At 48.5% G+C, this 22,071-nt stretch overlaps 6 protein-coding genes across 6 annotated transcripts; 3 read left to right on the top strand and 3 right to left on the bottom strand.

Annotated features, from left to right (window-relative positions):
• Nucleotides 1-685: 685 nt before the first annotated feature.
• Nucleotides 686-2,828, bottom strand: Aspvir_002318 (uncharacterized protein; the record flags this gene model as incomplete). Its single annotated transcript, XM_043273919.1, has 8 exons — nucleotides 686-838; nucleotides 1,479-1,863; nucleotides 1,917-1,977; nucleotides 2,025-2,048; nucleotides 2,108-2,198; nucleotides 2,250-2,636; nucleotides 2,712-2,739; nucleotides 2,797-2,828. The coding sequence occupies 8 exons, from the start codon at nucleotides 2,826-2,828 to the stop codon at nucleotides 686-688; spliced, it is 1,161 nt and encodes a 386-aa protein (XP_043129854.1).
• A 1,464-nt stretch (nucleotides 2,829-4,292) lies between these two features.
• Nucleotides 4,293-6,076, top strand: Aspvir_002317 (uncharacterized protein; the record flags this gene model as incomplete). Its single annotated transcript, XM_043273918.1, has 7 exons — nucleotides 4,293-4,455; nucleotides 4,512-4,605; nucleotides 4,666-4,856; nucleotides 4,918-5,249; nucleotides 5,319-5,564; nucleotides 5,614-5,808; nucleotides 5,864-6,076. 7 exons carry the CDS (start codon nucleotides 4,293-4,295, stop codon nucleotides 6,074-6,076), a joined length of 1,434 nt encoding a protein of 477 aa, XP_043129853.1.
• Nucleotides 6,077-6,917: 841 nt separating this feature from the next.
• Aspvir_002316 (uncharacterized protein) lies at nucleotides 6,918-9,948 on the top strand (the record flags this gene model as incomplete). The annotated part of the gene is made up of 5 exons (XM_043273917.1): nucleotides 6,918-7,499; nucleotides 7,565-9,013; nucleotides 9,062-9,201; nucleotides 9,266-9,449; nucleotides 9,502-9,948. The coding sequence occupies 5 exons, from the start codon at nucleotides 6,918-6,920 to the stop codon at nucleotides 9,946-9,948; spliced, it is 2,802 nt and encodes a 933-aa protein (XP_043129852.1).
• A 2,264-nt stretch (nucleotides 9,949-12,212) lies between these two features.
• On the bottom strand, nucleotides 12,213-13,539 carry Aspvir_002315 (uncharacterized protein; the record flags this gene model as incomplete). The annotated part of the gene is made up of 3 exons (XM_043273916.1): nucleotides 12,213-13,129; nucleotides 13,214-13,369; nucleotides 13,431-13,539. 3 exons carry the CDS (start codon nucleotides 13,537-13,539, stop codon nucleotides 12,213-12,215), a joined length of 1,182 nt encoding a protein of 393 aa, XP_043129851.1.
• A 2,208-nt stretch (nucleotides 13,540-15,747) lies between these two features.
• Aspvir_002314 (alpha/beta fold hydrolase) lies at nucleotides 15,748-16,947 on the top strand (the record flags this gene model as incomplete). Its single annotated transcript, XM_043273915.1, has 1 exon — nucleotides 15,748-16,947. One exon carries the CDS (start codon nucleotides 15,748-15,750, stop codon nucleotides 16,945-16,947), a length of 1,200 nt encoding a protein of 399 aa, XP_043129850.1.
• A 1,262-nt stretch (nucleotides 16,948-18,209) lies between these two features.
• On the bottom strand, nucleotides 18,210-19,725 carry Aspvir_002313 (pyridoxal phosphate-dependent aminotransferase; the record flags this gene model as incomplete). The annotated part of the gene is made up of 5 exons (XM_043273914.1): nucleotides 18,210-18,432; nucleotides 18,500-18,634; nucleotides 18,736-19,430; nucleotides 19,488-19,529; nucleotides 19,600-19,725. 5 exons carry the CDS (start codon nucleotides 19,723-19,725, stop codon nucleotides 18,210-18,212), a joined length of 1,221 nt encoding a protein of 406 aa, XP_043129849.1.
• Nucleotides 19,726-22,071: the final 2,346 nt, after the last annotated feature.

The following is a 22,071-nucleotide window of genomic DNA, read 5'->3' as shown; positions in this document are numbered from 1 at the left end:
TAGTAGTTGTATGAATAAGGGCTTATTATGAATAACGCATAAGAGGTCTTTGCAAGTACCCATTTGTGATGAGTGACTACCCACCAGCAAGAGTGGTTCAAGAGCAGGCATTAAGGACAGGTAGTAAGGTGATAGATAGTATGTCTCCTAGAAACAGATCCGGCACAGCTTGCATTTTTGGTTATCCCTGCTTTTAAAGCCAAAAGCACGTGGGAAACACGATCAGTAAAAATGATGACATACACCGGGACTTCAATGTGGTCGAGTGCTCAATTCATGTAGAATACATGTCATTCAAATATATGCATTAAGTCCATCTCTTCAGAGTAGACATTTAACCATTGCTTCCTCCTAGCTCAACTGCCACCGATATTCGCTCGATCGCGTTGTTCCAACATGTCACTGTCGAAGCCAGTTTACTGAAGTGTCGGACGCAAGAGAGAGGCAGGAAAGTCACCCAAAACACGAAAAGCAAAACAATAAAACCTTAGACGATGATGCTTCCTTGGATTGGATTCTCCTATATCAACTGTATTCATGAATCAAGTAATGATATAAACAGCCTGCTATAATACATCCTCAGACGGTATCCTTGGTCTACCAAATCTCGTAATATTCGTTATACACTCAATGCGGCCAGAGAGTCTCTGATTCTGGAGTCTCCCGTCGCTCGAAAGTAGGTAATTCACTCCAAAGGTACGCCGTTGTCTCGATCTTCAGCTGACTCTCGTTGCTCCGCCAGCATGTCGTCCCTGAGGCCTCTCAGGGCTTGGGTCAGTTCAGTCTTATCGGCGGATAATGGTACACCCCAGCGCTTGAACAGACTACCGTTCGCTTGCTTTAAAATAATGAGCAATATAAACAAAACAACATGCTAAGCAAGATTGAGTTAGTGATGATGTCGGATATTTCCCAGAGACGAAGGAGCTTACTGCTGCATACGCCGTAGCCACCTTGTTAAATGTGACTTTGCTAACCCACCAGGTGGCGCTCGAGAAGCAGAATATAACGATACATCCGATCAGACCCAGCCAGGCGGGAAAAGGCTGTATGGATTCAAAATTCATCTGGGAGCGAGTTCCTCGTAGAAATCCTGGTTCATGTTGACTCAGGCCTGAGCCGCATTTTTCTACCCTGTGGTTGTTAGTAGAGGGCCCGTTTGCGGAAGTTGAAAAAAGTCACTTGCCAATAGTAATAGCGCAAATAAGCTAGACACAGCGCCGCCCAGACAATCAAGCAGGATATGCTCGTGGAGATAGACATGATTTGAATGACCTGGAGATGTGTCAGATACCCTCAGCTAGACGGGAAGATGGAGTGCAGCACACCTCAGTTTGGGAAGGGTGTAGGAATGGAACCCAATAAAAAGCCACCCATGAGAAGAGCAACGCAGCAGCAGGGACACGCGTTTTCTTGGTGAGACCACCTAGGCATTCGATCCTTTCCTTTAACCACCATTTACCTGGCAGAGAGCTCACGATGCCGTACAGTGTGCGCGAGCTAGCATAGAGGGATGTGTTCGCAGCGGAAAGCCCGCTCAGGATCAAACAACCGTTGATAACGCCGGCTAGCGTTTTATGTCCTGCGTTCCAGGCCGCGATGACAGGTAGGCTGGTCGAAGCTGGGGGTTGCTTGTCGATTGTGCGGGGACTGACCTGCTGTGCGCCAGGGATCGGCGATAGATGATCCGTCCATTTCACCGTTAGGACTTCCCCAAGTGTGCACATGATATAAACGAGGACGACGACATAGACTGTCCAGCGGGCTGGCCACCGCAGGGCACGATCATCTCGAGCCTCGAAGGCAGTCATGGAGACCAGCTCGATGCCTTGGAAACTGTATGCGACGAGTGGGATTGCGTAACTGAATTCGTCTCAGCTATGGTAACCGGAGCTTGTTAATGGCTTTTCTCTTACCAGACGGCCTGTGCATGGGTTAGAAACATAGGTGGTTTGTTCTGGAATCCATCGGATATTGCTAGATCACGGTTAGGATGATGAACAAAAGGGAGAAATAGTACTCACATCCATCGCTGCCTCCGAGATGCTCTGATTCCAAGTTAGTCAACCGATCTCCGATCTATACAACCCGATGAAGAATGACTAACCTTGGCCGGACAAGACATACAAGTAGATTGATACGCCAAGGATAAAGCACAGCTTCAATACTCCCCCTACAGTCTCAACGATGCCATAGTACTGGAGAGAGTCGTATCAGCCTATGCTGAGACTTCAAAGCGGACAACTTACAAAAACGCCCGTCATATTCAGCCAAAAGAACAGCACAGGAGCGAGAAAATAAAATGCCAGTATTTGCCAAGTCGGACTTAAGCCCCAGTACGTCGCCAGTTCGGCTGCAGCGGCATTCTGCACTGCGAAGGAAGCTGCATACGCATACCAGTAGGCGAGGCCTACCACCCAGCCAAAGTCAGGGTCCACAAACGTGCCTACATATCTGACGATCGCATTGGAGACGGGGAATTCTTGGGTTAGTTCACCGATAGATTCGCTTACAGCAATGGCGATCAGACTCATGATCAGGACGGACAGGAGGAGACCCCAGGGACCAGCAATCGCCATAGCTGCGCCATTATTGCTGAAGACTCCGATTCCAATCACGGCGCTGAGAACAATGAACTGTTGATGATCACAGAGCGATGCGCGGCGGTCAGCAGATTGACCACGTCAATGTTGGGCGAGGATCTGCCTTACGAAGATTTGATAGCCGTGGAGGGTTTGTCTAAGAGGTCAGATCGGAAAATTTGTCATCTGGCAGACAGGAGAGGAAAACGCCTACTTGAGCTTCATTTGTTGTGTGTGACCACTCATTGTGAGATCAAAGGTGCGTTTTGTCAACGTATGCAAGGAGACATGAAGTTATCGACCTCGTGGGACTGAACAATCTAGTTATGTTCGTTGAACTGAAGATGACAGGGCGAATTAGGCAAAAGGCCCTGCTGATTAGGAAGTCCCCTTTTCATTAGTCTTATCTATGGCGAATTGGGAGGGAATATTATGGCCGAACAATCCCATCGACCAGGGTTGTTTGCAGCACAGGCTTGCGGCTGAGAATTCCCAGCCTAATGGACTTGAAAATTGGACATATAGTATTCGACTAGTGTATTTGGCTGTGCGAACTGCATGAATGCATCACTTCAGGGAGGAAGTCGACCAATTATGCAGTGGTTGTTGTTTGCCATCATCATGTGCTGGATTCAGCCCAGTCTGCGATACTCCATATAAGTGGGGACTATGAGACTCGGCGTCTAGCACTCCTCACAATTGAGCTGATCGAGTCGACTCTTCTTGCTTTGATAATATACAGAATTCTTTATATGATGTCGGTTATCGAGAAGACATATACTCTGCCACCAGCACCAACTGGTTACGTGGAGCGCGGCACCGACATCGAAGACTACATCAGGGAGCACTATGGGCCAGCCTTTCCCGTCAGTGTTACAGTGAGTCACCCGAGCATGGCTTTGATTTCTGCCGCTTTACTATAATAATGACAATTGATTCAGCTGAGCCAAGACCGTTGGAAAATCACCACAGACATCGACCTGAGCCAAGTAAGTAATGTCCTTATTATGATCTGTAAATATACAAAGAACAAGCTGAGTGGGAAGTGGAAACAGGTAGACTTGCGGTAGGCATCTATTCAAGCTTTTCAAGCATTTCCCAAGGCACATAAAATTAAGGAGTGACCCATGGACAGGGACTTGACGAGAAAAATCATAGCATACGCCCGAGCGAGGAGAGCGTCAGCTGAACACCTTCAGGATGCTTGATTTGAGTTGGACGGGCTGACGATGGCTGGCTGCCTCACTTGCCCTGTTGCCCAGTTGCCTGCCAACAAAGCAGTGCCGCCGCCAGCTGTCGCAGGATGAGACAATCCTCGTATTTAAGCTTTCACAAGTCACGACTGCAATTTGAGATTGGTTAGCCGACGAGTTCTCCTGTCCAGTGTCTATCACATCGTCCACGTAAGAGGCAGGTAAAATAACGAGATCCTGTCGTTTTGCCCTTCTTGCTGGAAACCCGGTTCAGCTAGCTCAGCTAAGACTTCAAGCGATCTGAGATCTCACAGCTAGTCGGGGCCACCCGGGATCCCTGACGATCAAGTCCGGAGGAGCGGCCACTTGCCTGAAATAGGATGGTTCTCGGTATTATTGGCTTGTACTATCCATTTCCGTCATCCCAAGAGCGGCAAATGCCGAGACAAAACAGGTGTATATCAAGCAAAGTCCCTGTCTTCTAGTCTAGGGACGCCGTCGAGCCATTAACACAACAATGGCTACAGGATCATGGGCTGAGTACTTTGCATCCTTGACCCAGAATCAAAGGAAGAATGAAAATGTGCGAGACATGATGAAGCGGTTACGAGACCGGTCGAAAAGCGTCTTTGTCAGTGATGATGCTATGTCTGTTCGAATAACAGATGTCTATCAGGATGGTAAGCAGGTCGCAGATTTTATGACACGTGAGCGAGTAGTAAATCCAAGTCGCCAGGAGAGTGGGCACAAACCACATTGTACAAGAAGTCTGAAGAGATCACTCTTGTTTTAGAGAATGATATCCCGGTCAAGTCGGATACCAGGATAATGTGAGTAATTTCTGCATTTAGTATGATTGAGGAACTGTCTGATTCCGATAAATGCACTAGATCAATATACTCGGAGAACTCGATCATGCCTTTGATGATCAGCGAGGATCTAATGGGAATCGTCATGTTGAAACACAATGTTCATCCCAGTTTTCTATCTGTTATTCTCTCATTCGGGGAAGACATGCATATCTCAGAGGCTGGAAGCACCCATGCAATGGTTTCGCACATGGATGCAGATGCATCCTTTTGTCAGTCGCCCTCATACGCGATCTCGGTGTCATAGTTTGAACATCTACTGATAGAGGACAGATGTCTCCTACCAACTGCATTATGTCGAGGAAAACCACCGGGAAGGACCTAATCCCTGGTCGTTTCGGCGCACCGGTATCTACCATCATCACACGCCTAAAAGGGACGTAGTTATCTTGCTCCACCCTAACGAAACCAGCGTGCTTGATGTTCGATTGTTAGAGCTGCTTGGTCTCAAACCATCAATCAACTCACGATCGTCAGACCAAAGCAACCATTCTGTCGATTCCCTCTTGCGAAACCCAGCATCTCTCCACTCGTTGGTCATGTCCACGTTCTCTGGGAATTGGCGATGGTTTCTCCGACACCTTGGTCATAGATTCGAACCTTATGTATGTAATTCAGCCAAAGGATCCCATACCTGTTATTCATTGGAAGTCCACATATTGAAATCAATATAGAACGATCAGGCATTCGGGATGACACCGGAGAAGTTGACCCCTCAAGAGAGCTTTAATCATCTCGTCACCCTCCGCAACCTGAATGATTGGGTCAACAAGGCACGGGCGTCCTGTGAAGGTACCCTTGATCTTGTTTTGCGATTGAAGGATAGTTTTCACGAATGCAATGAGCACGAACCCAGGATAAGGTCATATATTCAAAGCTGCGATGGATTGACCCCCAGGATCAGGAACACTACCGATCTGGTAAATCCACCCTGGAAGCGTCGCACAACTACAACTACTGACTGCCTAGCTTGGATTTACCCTCAACCTGCACAACCAACTCGAAACAGCAAAGATTGATCGGGAATTACGCGATATAACCGAGCAACTCCAGCTCGTTACGAGCGAGCTGAAAGACCTCCAGCGAGATAACATTGACGATAGTGCAGCAGTCAAGATAATAACGTTTATTTCGGCTATTTATCTGCCCGGTTCATTTATAGTCGTACGTCTCCCACTGCCCTTGAACGCGCTGAGCGTTGTGACTGACACAGGGATAGGGCCTTTATGGCATGAACTTCTTTGTTTTTGATTCGGGCAAACAACAAATTGTAATTGCTCAGGACTTTTGGGTCTTCCTAGCCACATGGCTACCCATGACAGTCATCACGTGGCTCATGTATATTTGTATCATGTATCTTGATGCTTGGTGGAAACGGAGGCCGTTTTACTTGTTCAGGAGACGGCCAGGTCCTCCGGGGACCAGGAATTGACCAGGACGTGGATGTGAAAAGGTACTGGTAGAAAGAACAGATCACTTGCTTCAAATGCAGTGTTTCAAGGTTAGGTGTAGAGTGAGGGTCATTTAGACTCTACGCTTTCAGGGCGCAGCAAAGGTAGGGACTTGGAAATTATTATTATTATTATTAAATATGGATAGTTTTCATGACATAATTGACTCATACAAATTATAGTATCTACCTACACTCTGTTTGGTCCGCTCTTGATGTATCTGATTCCTCTTGGTATGTGTAAGATAGGACACAGCACTCCCTCTGAAAGTGGCGGCTATGAGCGTGGCTGCGCAGTTGTCAATAATATGATTATTATAATAATTATTATTTATGATTAATGCAGCTATTCCTCACGCGGCACTTAGGAGACATGGGCGCGCAGGGCAATTTCAGCCTTACAGCCTAGATATCACGGAAGCTGGATGCCTTGTCTCTATTTTGCCCATTTGGCACCCCAGAAGCAATCCTGAATGTACTGGTCTTATTCGACCTGTTCTATCACCAGCGAATCGAGATACCTTTGGAGGCTGAATCCTCCATGCGCCGCGCTCCTTTTTGTCCTTGCCAGTCACGCGGGGTGACCAACTAGGTCACGGCCTATGTACGTCCCTTTGGACATGTTCTACCTTTTACATCTCTCCCAGGGTCAAGCCTTGTTGCGTTCTGCGCAGTCCTTGAAAACAGATCAAGCAAATCCTTTCGCTTCCGCTTATCACCGTCCCATATGTGATGCCCGATGAACGTCGCGATTTTATTTTGCCAACTACCACACATTCTGAATGATCGGAGTTGATATCGCTATAGACAATGTTGATCAACAATGCCCGAGCAGGAATCTCAGAGGACCTCTATTTTTCAGCGTACGACGGCAGAAATAATCCACGATCTCAACTCTATCACCAAGTGTCCCGAAGACTTAAATCGTTGTTTCATCTGCAAACATGATCTCGAGAAGCTATGGCAGGACAAGGAACGTATTCGAAGGCTCTTACCGGATTCGACAAAAGCCGCTGTCATAGCTCTAGTGCAGAGGGAGATGTTCGTGATTCTGTCAGTACTTGTCCTGATTGGAGCAATATGGCAGGATTCGGATATCTTGAAGAAATTGCTCAAGGACGACGACACACCCCGCTACAAAGATGATGACATCCCCTTATCGCTAGACCGGATCGCCGAGTTCCTCGACCCTCCACACGATGGCCTGTTCCACGAGAAGCAATTCCGTTTCTGTCCGTTTATAGTCGATTGCCACCAGACTCAACAAGTGCACGATGTGCCCCAAAACTGGCGTCTGCCTTTTGATAAGGAAGAGGAGCTTGGATTAGGGTCGTTTGGTCAAGTCGACCTTGTAAAAATAGCGCCGCGATGCTTCAAGGAAGTCGGGGGAGCTGAGTATCCCGAGGTAAGAACTTTTCTTCAGTCTGAGCCAAGAAGGTTGGTTGATACATGAGGTCTAAAGCACTGCAGTACCATCTTGTAGCTTGCAAGAAGTTTCACGTGCCGCGAAAGTCCCGCTCCGAATTGAAGAATCTGCAGATCCTTAAGGAGAGCTTGACAAGGCAGGACCGTATTATGCAACATCTTGCGACATTGCGCCACGGCGACGATTTCTACATCCTTTTCCCGTACGCGGAGCACCGTGACCTCTCTCTGTTTCTCCATGCCGGGTTCTCCGCCAACAAGGAGAAGATATACGATTTTGAGGAAGAATTCCCAGGTCTAGATCTTGTGAGCGCCGATCCTGCCGAGGTGTCCAAGCTGCTTCTTCGGCAATGCTGGGCTCTGTCGAACGCGATCAAATGGCTTCACAGTGGCATTGCCATCGAATCCACCGCCAATGAGGTGTACTGTGCACACATGGACCTCAAACCCGAGAACATCTTAATTAGGCACGATAGAAACTCCAAAGTCGGCAAATGGATGATCTCTGATTTCGGGATCTCGATGACCCCTGAACAAGAACAAAAAAATACCAACTTTCTCACGGTCGGAGACTGGTATGACCATTTGACAGACCGTTCACGTCTGACAGGTAGTTCCCGCCCCGGGCGGGCGGAAGGGTCATACCAAGCACCTGAAGCCACATCCAAAAGAGGAGACGAAGTTGCACGCGAGGGCGACATCTGGTCTTTCGGCTGCATCTTCACTGAGGTCCTGGCCTGGGCCATTGGTAGGGACGCGGCTGTTAATGACTTGGTCGGTCTTCGCTCTCGGGAGGGAGGCAATGATTGTTTCTTTGATAACGATCATAGGGGCTCGGGGCGCAAACCAGCAACCTTTTGCGTGAAAGGTTCAGTGAACCGGTGGCTTGACGACAAAATTGAGACTGGAGCCCAGCAAAACATTGTGGTGCCCTGCTGGGCAAGGGCCATCACACTGATCATGATTGTGGACCCGAAACAAAGACCAGACGCTTCAACACTAGAGTTTCTGATCAAAAATGTGAAGGATCATAGTGAGAACCCCCAAAATCATAGTGACAATGATTGCCCCGAACCTCGCAATCCAAGTTCCCTAAGATCCTCATCATCACCATCTTTGCAAGCATCAACTCCTTCAACACCGTCGCTCCAGACCCCTCCGGCATCCCCACCATCGCTATCTCCCACAGAGTCGACCCGAGATCCTATCTCAGCTCCAGTGGGACATTCAGAGCGCCACGAGCTTATCGGAGGGAAAGGGATTGCTGTTGCGGTGTCACAAGCTGAGAAGAATGGTAAAACACTTGCGGCATACCTGAGTAAGAAGGATCTGCACATATTTGAACTGGATGTCAGGACTTTTGAGTGCAAACCCAAGCATGATTATCCAATCTCTCTCAGATCAAGAGAATTGAAATTGGAGAATACAGGTGTCGCGATTAATGGATCCCACATTGCTTTCTGGGGATACTCTGCGCCCCAAGGCAGAAAACTGGTATGGGAGCAGCCCATCGCCCATTCAATTGAAGCACTGACAATCTAGATGTTTCTTCGAACGTTGACCGATGCGCAACTGCATCTTTCAGACCCTGAGTATGATAATAATCTCCTCAGCGTTGCAGTATCAACGGACGGCGTCTTCGCACTTGTTCATGCACATGACATTGTCCTGCGACAGAGAGGGTAGGTGAATTTCGTGAATTTTACAATGATGCATGACACGAAGTAACCATGACAATACTTGCAGTGCAAATCCCATCAAACTCACCTTGCCGCAAGGAATTATCCAAGCATTTACACACGCCACCTTCAACGACAACGGCACGCTTTTATTTGCTTGGGCTTGGGGGAGAACGAGCGAATCGGTCTACGCATGGTGGACAAACCCGGAAGATTCCTCAAGCGAGCCTCATTTTGCCAATCATTACCTGGTAGGTGGAATGGCCATCAATTGCGCAAGGAGCTTAGGCTGATTGGGTGAAGAAGCAGAGGAGCGGAGGTAAACCGCCCCAGATTAGCATCATCCCGTATAACAGCGAGAATAAGTGTATCATCGCCAACCTTGACGACCGAAAATGGACTGCAACTGCGGTTTCTGTGAGCGAGAATCCCTCAGTGGCCCCTGCTCACCTCCTTGGCAGTGAACGACTTAGGAATCTCGTCAGCGGTTGCGTCTTCCAAGACCGGTATTTTGTCGGTCTTTGGTCCAACATGTTGCAACGTGACGAGATAGTAAGGTTTCAGATCGTCGATGATAGTACATCCGGTCTTCGGCTAGACAATCGAGAATTCCTATTTGATGTCAGTACATCCTGTTCGTCATCGTCCCGGATCCGCGTCTTCAGACCTGATCTTAATGATGGCGCCACTGTGATTATCTGCCATGAGAGTGGCAAAATAGAATTTGTCAAGGTCTCAGTGCCTGCATGATTATAGGGAAAGGTTCTTACCCACTGAGCCTCACGTGTGCATCCATCTTTCTGTTTACCCCTTTGTTCTCTTTCTTACATTTTTCTGCCATGGTACACTCATCAATGCACTGATACCCCTTCATTTGTCGCTGCAGGGGTAGCCATCTATGTGATACTATCAGAATGAATTGCTAATCCTGCCTGTTTTCTCCTTTTTTCCTACTGTCGTTTAGGTAAAGCATGCTGGTTTGCATAACTGAGAGGGATTATACAATATCTCGCGATGCTGTGATGTGCTTCTATTGTCCCATTTTACTCAAGGCTTTCGTCAGAGGTGGTTTGTGGACCAGTGGAGTGAGCCAGCAGAATCAAGATCTGAAGATGCTATCAATGGGCACAGGAATGCTGATGTGATCTAGTCCTCAATTCATGTAGAATTCATGTCAATCAAGTATATACATCAGGTCCATCTCTTCAGAATAGATATTTCACCATGTTTCCTCCTAGTTTAAGTGTGACTGGTATTTCCTCGATCACACTGTTTTCGCCTACAATGCCACATTATGGAGAATAAAAGCCTCTTTCCTTTGTTCTCAGATTAGCCTTCCTGCCCTGGACACAACCAACAACTTTCATTGCCGGCCTTCTTCTGTGAGTCTATAAAGAATGGAGTGGTCAGAGGAGGCTATCATTGCACTTATTACTCTACTCATATCTAGGCCTCCATCCTTTCTTCTACTATGGAACTATTTTAAAGACCATAATAAAGGGTCAATACTTTTAGCAGGTTAGTGTTACCCATTACCTACTATAAGAAGTGAATAGAAGGAAAGAAAGGCTAACCTTAACCCTTGTCTATATCAACCACAATCTCAAGTTATTCTCCCATGCGCCTTGACGCAATGATACTGAGCAGAACCAGCAAATCCTCGAGCATGGCCTTAGTGCCTACTGTGTTCCAGCAGGTCAGTGCCTGTGATCTTATGAGAGCTGGATTAAGCAGTTCTCACGGCTAACAGATTCTTCAGTTAATCGAGCTGCACAGAGATATTAATCTTTCAAAGAGCCGTTGCAGAGATCCACGTGTCGTATACATCAGCTGATGACTGGTTACCTTGTTGAAGCGCCTCGGAAAGGCCGTAACTCGGCTGGTTGAACGGGGACGGGAGAATGCACATAGCGGAATAGACAGAGTTGCGATTGATAATGTTCCTTTCCAAAAAGCTCATCGGGTATCAAGAGCGTGTATAAGCCCTTAGCCAATTTGCAATACCTGGGTGACATTCTCTTTCCGCGATAGATGCAGCGTTGCTACAGACAACTGGTAGGTCTGCTCGATCTCCGTAAGCATTCAAAAGCAACTGTAACATCTCCAGGTGACCATGCTCGGCCGCTCCATCGATTGCTGCTCTGCCAGAGATGGGCGATGGTGCGGCAGCAACATCAGCTCTATTTTCCAAAAGTCTCAAGGCAAGACGATTATATCCATGAATAGCAGCTGGATTGGGTCGGTTGGGTATGGATTTGCAGATTGGGTAAACCAGTCTAGTCATGGGGCGAGGCTCACTAATATATATAATTTTGTCAAAGGGTTCGCTTTCCGTTCGGCAAACCCTTGGCTGCATATTGCAATTGTCTGATCAATTCCCCTTGGACTTTGTGTCTTCGAAAAGGGAATGAGTCAATGACTGTGTTGAGAAGGTGTACTTTTAGTCTCTCTTTACTGTCCGCAATTTCGCCCTCGTCTGAGGCAGATTCAGTACCAAACATGCCCTTGGTCCATGACGTTCTCAATGCTGTGACGAAATTTTGCAACCTTGCGGTCGCTCCACAAAGTAGCATTGACCATATCCTGCATAGGCTCACATCTTCTCTGGATATACATGAAGTATACATGACCCTGAGCGAAGGATGATGTTATGATTCTTCGAATAGCTAGCTGCCCACTGTTCTATCTGGGTTAAGTGTTAATTCTATATGGTGAATGCTGTTCCAAATTCAACATAGGTTTTCCTATTTCCTATCTTTCATTTCTGGTTAAGCATTCACATCAACGCCCATGCCTATTTTGTTTCTTGGAAAGGGAGAGAGAGAGAGAGAGAGAGTGTGTGTGTATGTGCGTGGAAAAGAAACTATTTTTATACTATTGAAAGAATGATATATAGACTGACATCTAATGTGCTTAAAGGCAGATTTGCCCGTCGGTCATACAAGAAATAAAATAAAAGACTCGTCACATACACTCAACCTTTTATACAAAAGCCCAGGGTTTGCCACGTGGGTTTACTTGCGACCGTAGCCATTGGAACCCTTGGTAGCGTGCTTGGTAACGGAGAAGCTGTAGGAGGGTGCCTGGTCATTCTTGACACTGTAGTAGTCGGCACCGTTCAGCAGCATGTCACGAGCGTAGTACTCGAAGTTCAGGGAGTTGTAGCTGATGTCGAGAGTGACGAAACCGTTGGCGGCCTGCTTGGCGTCGGCACCGAGCCACTTGGCGTAGGGGCCGAGGGGAACGCCGTAGTTGCAGTCGCCGGCCTCGGCATAACCAGCGCCACCAGTGAGAACAAAATCCATACCCTGGTAGTGGTAGTGGGCCATGCAGTGATCGTGGCCGTTGACGACGACGCCGTTGTTCTCGCGGACGACGTCAATCAAGGGAGCCAGCTCGGTGTAGTTGCTCGAGGAGGAGACGTAGCCATGGTGGATCTGCAGGATCTTCCAGGTGGCGTCGGACTCGGCGAAGGACTTACGCAGGAAGTCCACCTGCTTCTGGGTCTCCTTGTGGCAGGAGATAACGTAGTCGGTGTTGTAGACGGAGGTGGCTTCCTGGTAGGCGTTGATGAAGCAGTCGGAGTCCACCACGACGAAGGTCGCGGTCCAGTTCGAGCCGGTCAGGTCGTAGGTGTAGTAGGGCAGGTTGTCGTTACCAAAGTACCACCGGTCCTCCATCAACGGAGCAATGCGTGTCTGGAAGTCGACACCGGCCCTGCCAGCAACGACGTCGTGGTTGCCCAGCGCCTGGTACCATGGCTTGCCGTTGAAGGCCTCACCGGCGTACATATTGGCCCAGCCCTCGTAGAAGCGCTGGATACCCTCCGGGGTGAAGTCGACACCGCTGTCATAGAAGTTGTCGCCGACAGAGATGAAGGCCGAGCAGTTCTTCCGGAGACAGACATTCTCGATATAGCGAGCAGTGCTTCCTGTAGATAAGGTGTCAGCGCATGAACCCTCCACTCCTGTGACCTCTCCCTTTTGAGGGGGACAATACAAGGGTCAAGACTTACCCTCTTCGATGGTGGCATTGGCGATGGCCTGACGGTCACCGGGGTCGCAGTCGTTCTGGATCTCGCGAGGGATCTGCACGCCGTCCGCCTTCAGCTTAGGCAAGACATTGTTGCAGAAGTCCAGGGGCAGGGGCTGCCAGCCCGTCCAGCCATAGTCTTATGGAATGTCAGTCTTTTTTCGACGATTGTTTATGATTCACGGAGAATGAACACCTACCACCGAGGAGGGCGACGGTGAGGGTCTCGGCACCGGTAGGCGCAACGATGGAGTTCTTGGCAGCAGAGGCACCCAAGGCCAGGCCCAGAGTCAGGGCAACACGAGACATGGTGGACATGTTGGAGACGGGAAAGGATAGACTGTTGCGTGCTTCGTCTCTGCTGATCTCTTCGGCTGCTCGACCTTATATAAGGAACCGGGGACAGGCTGGCACCTTGACAGGCTTCGAGAATGCAGCCATGACACTGCGGGCCCAGGGGACCATCGGGTTCCTGGTTCCTGTAATTGATGGAGGATACGGCAAAAGCTTGTTTTGCCTCCGTGTGAAGCTTCGCTCTTGAAGGAGCTAATGAGATGTCGACATGCAGCCTCGTGTCTGGACAGTTCTGAGGCCACCGGTCTTTCTGGGAGGTGCTCGGACGACACAATCTCGGCAAGCGACATCAGTGGGTGAAAAACTTGCTTGGACTTGGGACTTGAGCTCTTTGAAATGTGGGTTTGGTTGCTTTTGCTCTCAGAGACCAATGGAGCTTGGCATCGTTTACCACGTGCGTCGAAAAACATTTCCATTTGGCAACGATTCACCGCGCGGGAAGCTCGGTAAACGGGAGGCGATTCATCGGCGAACTGCTTTTACCCCCCTTAGCGTAACAGCACACTCCCTTGCTAAAAGTAGTTAGAATCAATGTCATGTGGCAATCTAAGCTCCGTAATAGGCCGCGGCTTCCTAGAGAGTGAGAGGCCGTTGTCTAGGCTGCAAGGTACTAGACTAGTATGACTACAGTGTTTTGAAGAGGAATAAGCTTGACTGCATCATTCTCCTATTACTAAGAGCGTTCGGAAGACGGAAATACTATATTCCAAGCAAGGGAAGCTTGCCAGTGGCTTACCACGTGACAATTGCGGAGATTGGTGGTGGTGGTCACATGATGTTCATTCTAACTACTTTCAGTAAGAAGGAGTGGGCCATTAAGCTAAGTCCTTATTATTAGTAGAGACCTTCCCTTCTTGGCCACCTTCCATTTGATCTACATAGTTAAGTTATTATGTACAGAGCAACGATCATTGCAGTGTAGTGGATGGTAGAGAGAGGACTAACCGATCATTGACGAGAAGTTTGAGGACCCAGTAGAATTTTCTAGATGTTGCATGATGTAGTTGATTGGTAGAACAGGCATCTATAAGCTGGAGTTCTAAGAGTCGGAATTCATTACGCAAAGTGGAAGTAGCATGCTACTTAGTAGGGTTGTTACTGCCTCTTGTATCTCTTGTGCCGTAATTGGTGGGAATTCGATCGGTTGTGGGTAGTTAAAAGAGACTCTGTCAGAGAGATCTGCTAGCGGTGGTTGCTGGAAAAAGGTTACCCGGAAGGCTTCTGCTTTCTGATCGCGGTCTCTGCGAGCTCTCTTTGTGTTTGGGGATCTTGGATCTTCAATGAGGGGGTGAGACCTTTCTCGTACGCCCCATTCCATTCCTTGTCCATTCAGGGAGCCGTCACATATCCCGAGGGCATCCTCGATGACCTGCTGAACTCGGCGCTGGTGCGCCCTGGATAGTGCTTTTTTGACAAGACGCGTCGGCTTCTTCCGTGCCTCAGAGTATCGCATCCGGTCGTCAGGATCCTTTGTCCTCGTGTGCCTGCGTCGCACAGGACGGACTGCCTTGTCTGCGGCCTTGCTTTCGTCGTCGAAGCCGGGGTTCGACCATATCGACCGGTTCGCCCACGGTGTTGACGATTCAATTGCTGATTTGATAACGCGTCTTTCGGCGCAAGTCGGATGTGGAGAAGAAGCAGATAGGCGACAGGCGGTTGTTAGAAGGTCTGTCAACGATCAAAGGGCCTCATAACCTCTTGGAAAGAAAGGAGAGAAAGCAACAGATAGTTGATTGAACTAAGGCAACGAGAAAGAGAGAAGGGCCTATCTAGGTGAGTTATGGGGAGCCTCACGCAGAGGCCTCATGCCAACACCGCAAACAGTTGAACAGTTCCTTCCCTTCAAGAGTTCTTTCCAGGTAATTCAACTTGAGATGTTTCCTGCTCGCGATCGCATCGTCGATTATCGTCGCGAAATGTTTTCTTTCTTTCTTACCTTGCCCTCCTCGCTTTCACATCGAACTACTGTCTTCCAAGTCCTTTCATCATCCGAAGTCTTTATTCTTTTGCCTACATCACTAGGTTCTCATAGGTACAGTAAACATCCTTCTCAGGGAAAGGACATCAAGTCCTCCCTTCCCCCGGCTACCTCGGAGGCCATCTTGGACATCCTAAGGACTGACTGAGATTGGCACAGATTTTCCGAGTGGTTTCATTATGATCATGACTCCTGTAACTGTCATTCTTGGGCTCGCAATAGCGATTGCGGTCAAGGTCACAGCTATCGATATCGACACCAGTGGATTCCTGAGTCCTCGGCTTTCGTATAGTGTCGGAGGCCATGCAGTGTGTGTCAATGGCATTGTTCCTGTCCATGTGTCCGGTGCATCCAACGTTCAGCTTAATTTACCATCGTCCACAAATCGAACACAGGCCACGCAACTCCTCCTGGACTTGTTTACTGTCAACTCGACGATCGTTGCTCAAGTAAGCGGACCTGAAAGACAGATCTCGCAAAATTTCAACATCAGCAGCAGACTATGCTACCCGAGACGAAATGCAACTGGTCACGAATACTCTACGGTCCAGTTCCTGACTCACGGCATTGGATTCGGACAGAATTATTGGGATTTTGCCGCTCCGTCCAATAGCTACATTGACTCTGCTGCTCAGGCTGGACAAGTCACCTTCTCCTATGATCGTTTGGGAGTAGGAGAATCGTCCCATCCTGACCCAATCCAGATCGTCCAAGGGCCTGCTCAAGTCTCCATCGCACACGCTCTAGTCGGTCTCCTTCGGAATGGCGAGCTGTCGGATACAAACTTTTCCCATGTTATTGGGGTCGGGCACTCGTATGGCTCTGCCATTACGACGACTGTTGCAGCCACATACCCGTCTGATTTTGATGCTCTTGTTCTGACTGGCTTCGGGGACAATGCCACTGGTGCACCACAGTTTTGGGCTGCTCAAAATCTCATCCCAGCGTCCACGGACCTGTCGCAGAGATTCGTTGGCCTTGAAGATGGATATCTTGTCGCCTCCACCATCTATGGTGTACAATATGCCTTCTTCCACTTTCCAGGGTTTGAGATCCCCATTCTGTATCTGGCCTTCGCAAATAGACAAACAACAACGTGGGGAGAGCAATTCACCATGGGAACGCTGGAACACCCAGCCGAATCTTACACGGGCCCGGTATTTGTGGTGAACGGGCAGCAGGATCTTGTCTTCTGTCAGGGGAACTGTAACTTTCCCAGCAACGTTGCTCTGCGCACCTTGAGGAATGTCTTTCCTGCTGCAGATGCAACGAGGTCCGGCGCATTTCTCTTGCCAAACAGTGGACATGGACTCAACCTGCACACTAATGCCCCGTTGGCGTTTGAAAGGATTCAGGGTTTTATCTTAGATTTGGACTTGGACTGAACGGCAGACCGAACTGCCTGGGTCTGAGGCCTCTGTATCCTGTAACTCTTCCCTCGAACCTGACGTACTGACTTATCGGGCCGCGGTCCCTTTTTATTATCGTTCGGTTTTATTATCGTCACCTTTTATCCATTCCTTTCCTCATTGATAGACCCTAGCTGATCAATCAAAGTCATCCAACCTTTCATTAAGTTCTTTAAAACAGCCATTGTCGCTCGTAGAAACCCGAAATGGTTCAACGCGACTTACGGTATACCCTAGGGATATCCCCAATTGAGAGTACCTGAGTTTATCGAGTACATATGACTTCTAAATTAGAGTTATACAGACACAGTTATCGATATTCATGCAAACAACCGGTCGTTTGTTCTCTGTTGACCTCTCTTTCACCCGCTCAATATAAACAAATGTCCTTCCAAGCTTCAACCTGTTGAAAAGCATATGCCCATACCCAATGCACGGGGGTCACGTACACCGAGTGGGTGGAATCTCTCTCACTGAGGACAAATGATCCTCTATACCCTCTTGTTCCGATGCTGAAGGAGAAAGTTCTGGGTGAGCGGACGCGATGGGAGGTGTATGAAGATATGGTGGAGTATGGCCGTGAGAATCTGCATAATGCATTAAAGGGCGCTCCGGAGATCTTGGCCTGTGATCCTGTGACTCAGCTTTTTGGCCGATACCTCCGTAGCTGGCTACCAATATCCTGTCCAAACTAGAGATAGCGCGTGAGCCGTTTACAGCGATGATGCAAGACACGGTTACTAGTCCTTTATAAGAGAATGTGGATCTCTCTATTATTTTAATGCCACCTGGCTCCACCTATAATGATGTTGCAGGGCACTGCGAGAAGGCTGGTACCGGCTGCCAATCTGGCCAATACTGGAATGGTGCTGAATGTATTGTCGAAGTGGTGACCCAGAGATGTGCCCCTGGATTTACCTACAATGAGGATACTACTCCTTGGGAGCAAGCTCGGACGACACTGGGAAAGGAAGTCGGGAAGAGGCGTTTTCCCTGCCAGGGGTGTACAGGGATCGGTATATGAAGTGGTCTGACGGTTCAGTGTGGAAAGGAGAAGAATAAGGGTCATTTCCTCAGCTAAAGGGTAGGAGGAACCATCAAAAATTGAGTAGCCAACCGGAAACCATCGAAATTCCCCTAAGATGATCCCCCGGAGCTGTGATAAAGCTTGATAATCCTGTGGACACCGTTGTTAGTACCTAACCACCCGCGTTATGAATGTGCAATCAAAATGCAACCTACCTTGACAAACCCTCCTTCAGGCTCTCCTCCTCCAGCGAGAAGATGACTCGGAACCAGCCTGGAACCTCATTATGATAGGCATATCCCGTCGACATCTCCACCCCAAGCTCTTGCAGCCGGCGGGACAGATCCAACTCTGCAGCCCAACCGCCTCGACTAGCGACAATCGCCTTATCCAAGCACTTGGACAAGTCAACCCAGAGGAAAAAGCCCGCAATACTTCAGACATTAGTTCATAAAATTTCCGTCTTCTGAACCTGCAACAGGGGCGCTGGAGAAGACCTACCCGCCTTGCGCATAAGGAATCCCCGCCTCCTCCAAGGCTCGTGCCGCCAAATCCCGCTGTGAACGAAGCAATCGGCGGCTTTTCTCAAGAAAGGTATCCACAAAGTCTCGATCCTCGAGAACGGCAGTGGCAACCCTGCAGGATATATTCGAAGGCCAATGGAATCGACTAGAACGCAAAGTAAGACCGTTTCCATATAACGAGAATGAATAGTCAGTCCAAGTGTGTCCACTTACCTCATCGACAGAACCGCCTGTAAAAACCTCTGATTGCGGCTGATCAAACATCCCAGCCGCAACCCCGACGCCGCGAAATCCTTCGACATCCCGTACAGCACATTGATCAAGGACGGATCCACCCCGAGCGGGGCTGGGTCAATCGACAGAACAGAAACAAAGCCATCGGAGGAATCATCTTCTCCGTACACCGACAGCGCGTACACCTCGTCGCTGATGATATGGATCTGGTACTTCTGGCAGAACCGCAGTAGCGCCTCCAAGGTCTCGCGCGGGTAGCATCGGCCGAGCGGATTGTGCGGGTTGCAGATCAGGAGGGCCCGGATTGTTACCCCTTTCTCTCGTGCTTGCAGGAAGGTCTCCTCGTACCGAGCTACGGCATCGGGGCTGAATGGGTCGTTCCCGTGGAAGGGGGTGTAGATCAGTTGGCAGCTGGAGGGGACGCGGAGATCTCCGTTGAAGGAGCCGTAGATGGGTTGACCCAGGAGAATCCCGTCGCCGGGGTCGGTTAGACTGAGAGCACAAATCGCGTTTAGGCTCGTCACGCCATTCGTGAAAACGAGATGATCAGGTGAGATCGGGGCGGCGGGGTGAAAGTATGTAGTAATGTGATTCGCCATAGCTGCGCGGAGACGTCTTGGGCCAAAGGGGCCTTCATGGTAGGTGAGACATGTGTGGTCGAGGTCTGATGCTACCTGTTCACACTTGCTTAGCCAACCACTGTTCTCTACACTGTGTAGTCCAGGGCTCACCTGCGTGCGGATGTATTCAAGCATTACGTTGTGCATCAGGAACTACCACCTCATCAGTTAATATATACACGTCATGTCCAGATATAGGAGTAAGGATTCGGTGGCTGGGTACATTCTCTGCATTGCCGAAAGACACAACACCGTGCATGTTATCTTTATCGAAGGGGGGCTTGGGGGGGCCGAGATAGCTATTAGCCAAGCCGGCCTTGGCATATGTTTCCCCGCGGGTAGAAAGCATGTTGCAATGATTGATGAGGTCTCTTCTTCAGCTCGAGCCGAAGAATCCAGTGAAGAAGCGGGTGATCGGGTTTTCGATCCTGCAAAGAGGGTCAGGAGTAGGGGAAGCAGGCAGTGGGGTAAATCTGACAGCAGAGTGGGGTTGTTTCTACAAAGTTCCCCGCATCAAGCTGCTGCTGATGATGAGGGGTAATATTAGGGCTGTATTCTTGAACTCGGGGTCTATTCCATGGCCCATTGCCAAGTGCGCATGGATCTGCAATTGCAAGATCCATGATGGACTTCGGCCTGCTCCAACTATCATGTTGGTGTAGCTCCAGGCCTCATGCCGCATTTTGAGTTAGTCTGCAATATACCGGGTGAAGCATATTAGCGAAAACGGCCAAAAGATGGATTTGAGGCCGGAGAGAGAATCGTGCAATGCCTTCTATTGGCCTTGTATGTTAGGTAGTGCTCATTCCTAAAACTGGGGTTATGCATAGAGTACATATTTCCATATAAATTATAGTTGCCTGCAACCCCATGTATGCACAGAGTTGATATCCACTCTAGAGTCCAGGTCCTGCCTTAGCAGAGTCTATATCCGAATTATAATAATGTGACTGACCAAGTATGCAACGAACTAACTGAGTGCAGAGTGCCTGGCTTTTTAATAGGTAATTCTCATACTCTGTATAGTATCTTCGATCAGATTAGGTGGTTTCACCTAGTCCAATCAATCCGCTAAAACTGTAACCAATGGTTTTAACCAAACCGCTGTGAGTTTGGTGAGGGTTAGTTCCAAGTTTAGCAGTTCAGTTATACAGCTCTATCCTACATGTTGGGCCCAAGAGACTGCCAAGAATCAGTATCCTTAAACTATTGAGCATGAGGTTTAAAAATAAGGGTTGTTTAAATCTTGCCTCATAGTACCTCTTTAAAGAGGTATGTACTACAGTACTTTATTCTAGCTATTCTATTGGTTTATGTAATGTAATATTTACAGTTCCCCCTATTTCAAAAAGGCAAACTCAGTAGTTGGAAGATCCTCAGTGTCCCCAAAATGCAACCTAGTTTGTCTGTTTGTGAAGGTACTTTCAATGAGTCTTGTGTTTTCCAGATTCATCATCTAGGTGTAACTATAATTGTCCGCTGTGCAATCACCCAGATTTTACATTATAGCAAACCTAATATATGCATATATACTACCTCCTCTGTCGGTCTTCATACATGATGTCTGTAACAATTTGCGATATGATTTTTCCAACTCTCAATCACTGGCAGGTCAACCGGAACATTCACCCTAACACCTCCAAACAAATGAAATTCAAGAGACCTATTACGTACCACCGAAGCTCCAATTGTGTCATTGTAGCAGTCGTTGAAATGTTCTTGCAGGTCTGTCCACTTTTTTACCTTCTTTTTCTGCCACTTCTCATACAATGAATCACCATGAACTTGTCCTATGGCTGCAATAAAACCCCAAACCGGGATTCCTGTTAGTCCTGCGAACACCGTGTCCATGACAAGCTTGCCAAGTTTCAATCGCTTTTCGAGTCTATCGGTTGAGTTGTGGAAATACTCTTCCACTCCAATGAGTAAGAGCCCCAGCTTGGCTCCAATTTCTTCTTGATCTATTGTCATGCCGAACAAGTTTCGACATGTTTCTTGGAACTCTTCTTGGTCGAAATCCCCACACTTACGAATTAAGTTCGCCACGACCTTCGCTCCCAATCTGATTCTTGCAGCATCCGAAACATCCTCGCTATTTTTGAGTTGGGGATCGATCAGAGTCTCTGCAAAGTGGCGCAGGAACGTGTGGATTTGAGATATGCCTGCCAGCGGTGGCCTAGCAAAACGGACCAACTCACGAATCACAGAAGTGGATGACAATGCGATCAGTTCAACAAATGGATCGCCGCCTACCCGAAGCCCGACGCTGATGGCGAACAGTGATGCGAGTGATGCTGATGAGCTCCTGGCCCCACTCAATTGTCTCTCGGGGATGAAATGCCCTTTCCTGTCTACCAGGCAAAATTTAGTCTTTTGTGTTGACAGGCAACTCATCAACAGCTGACGCTCCTCTGGCTTGAGAGCCTTCACCGCGTCTGGGTTGATTTTGTGCACTTGGATAGTTGAAGCTTCAGGTGACGGAAGAAGTGATGCAAATTTGGTCCGAAATACTTGTGGGGGACAGTAGTCACCGAAATGAGGCATTCTCTTGATCCTGTAGCCATGCAGTATACCCATCCTGGGCGGGGTTAAGAAACCTCTTAAAGTGTAAACGCAGTCGCCACATCCGAATAACTCCTTTGCCACTGCATTTTGATGATCTCCCACGGTTGGCTCGCTTAGGAGGGCGTATATT

The sequence above is a fragment of the Aspergillus viridinutans genome, assembly GCF_018404265.1.
Source record: "Aspergillus viridinutans IFM 47045 DNA, scaffold_11, whole genome shotgun sequence".
In the NCBI taxonomy this organism is placed as follows: Eukaryota; Fungi; Ascomycota; class Eurotiomycetes; order Eurotiales; family Aspergillaceae; genus Aspergillus; species Aspergillus viridinutans.
Note: the sequence above shows the minus strand (reverse complement) of the source record. Positions and strands in the feature narration are given on the sequence as shown.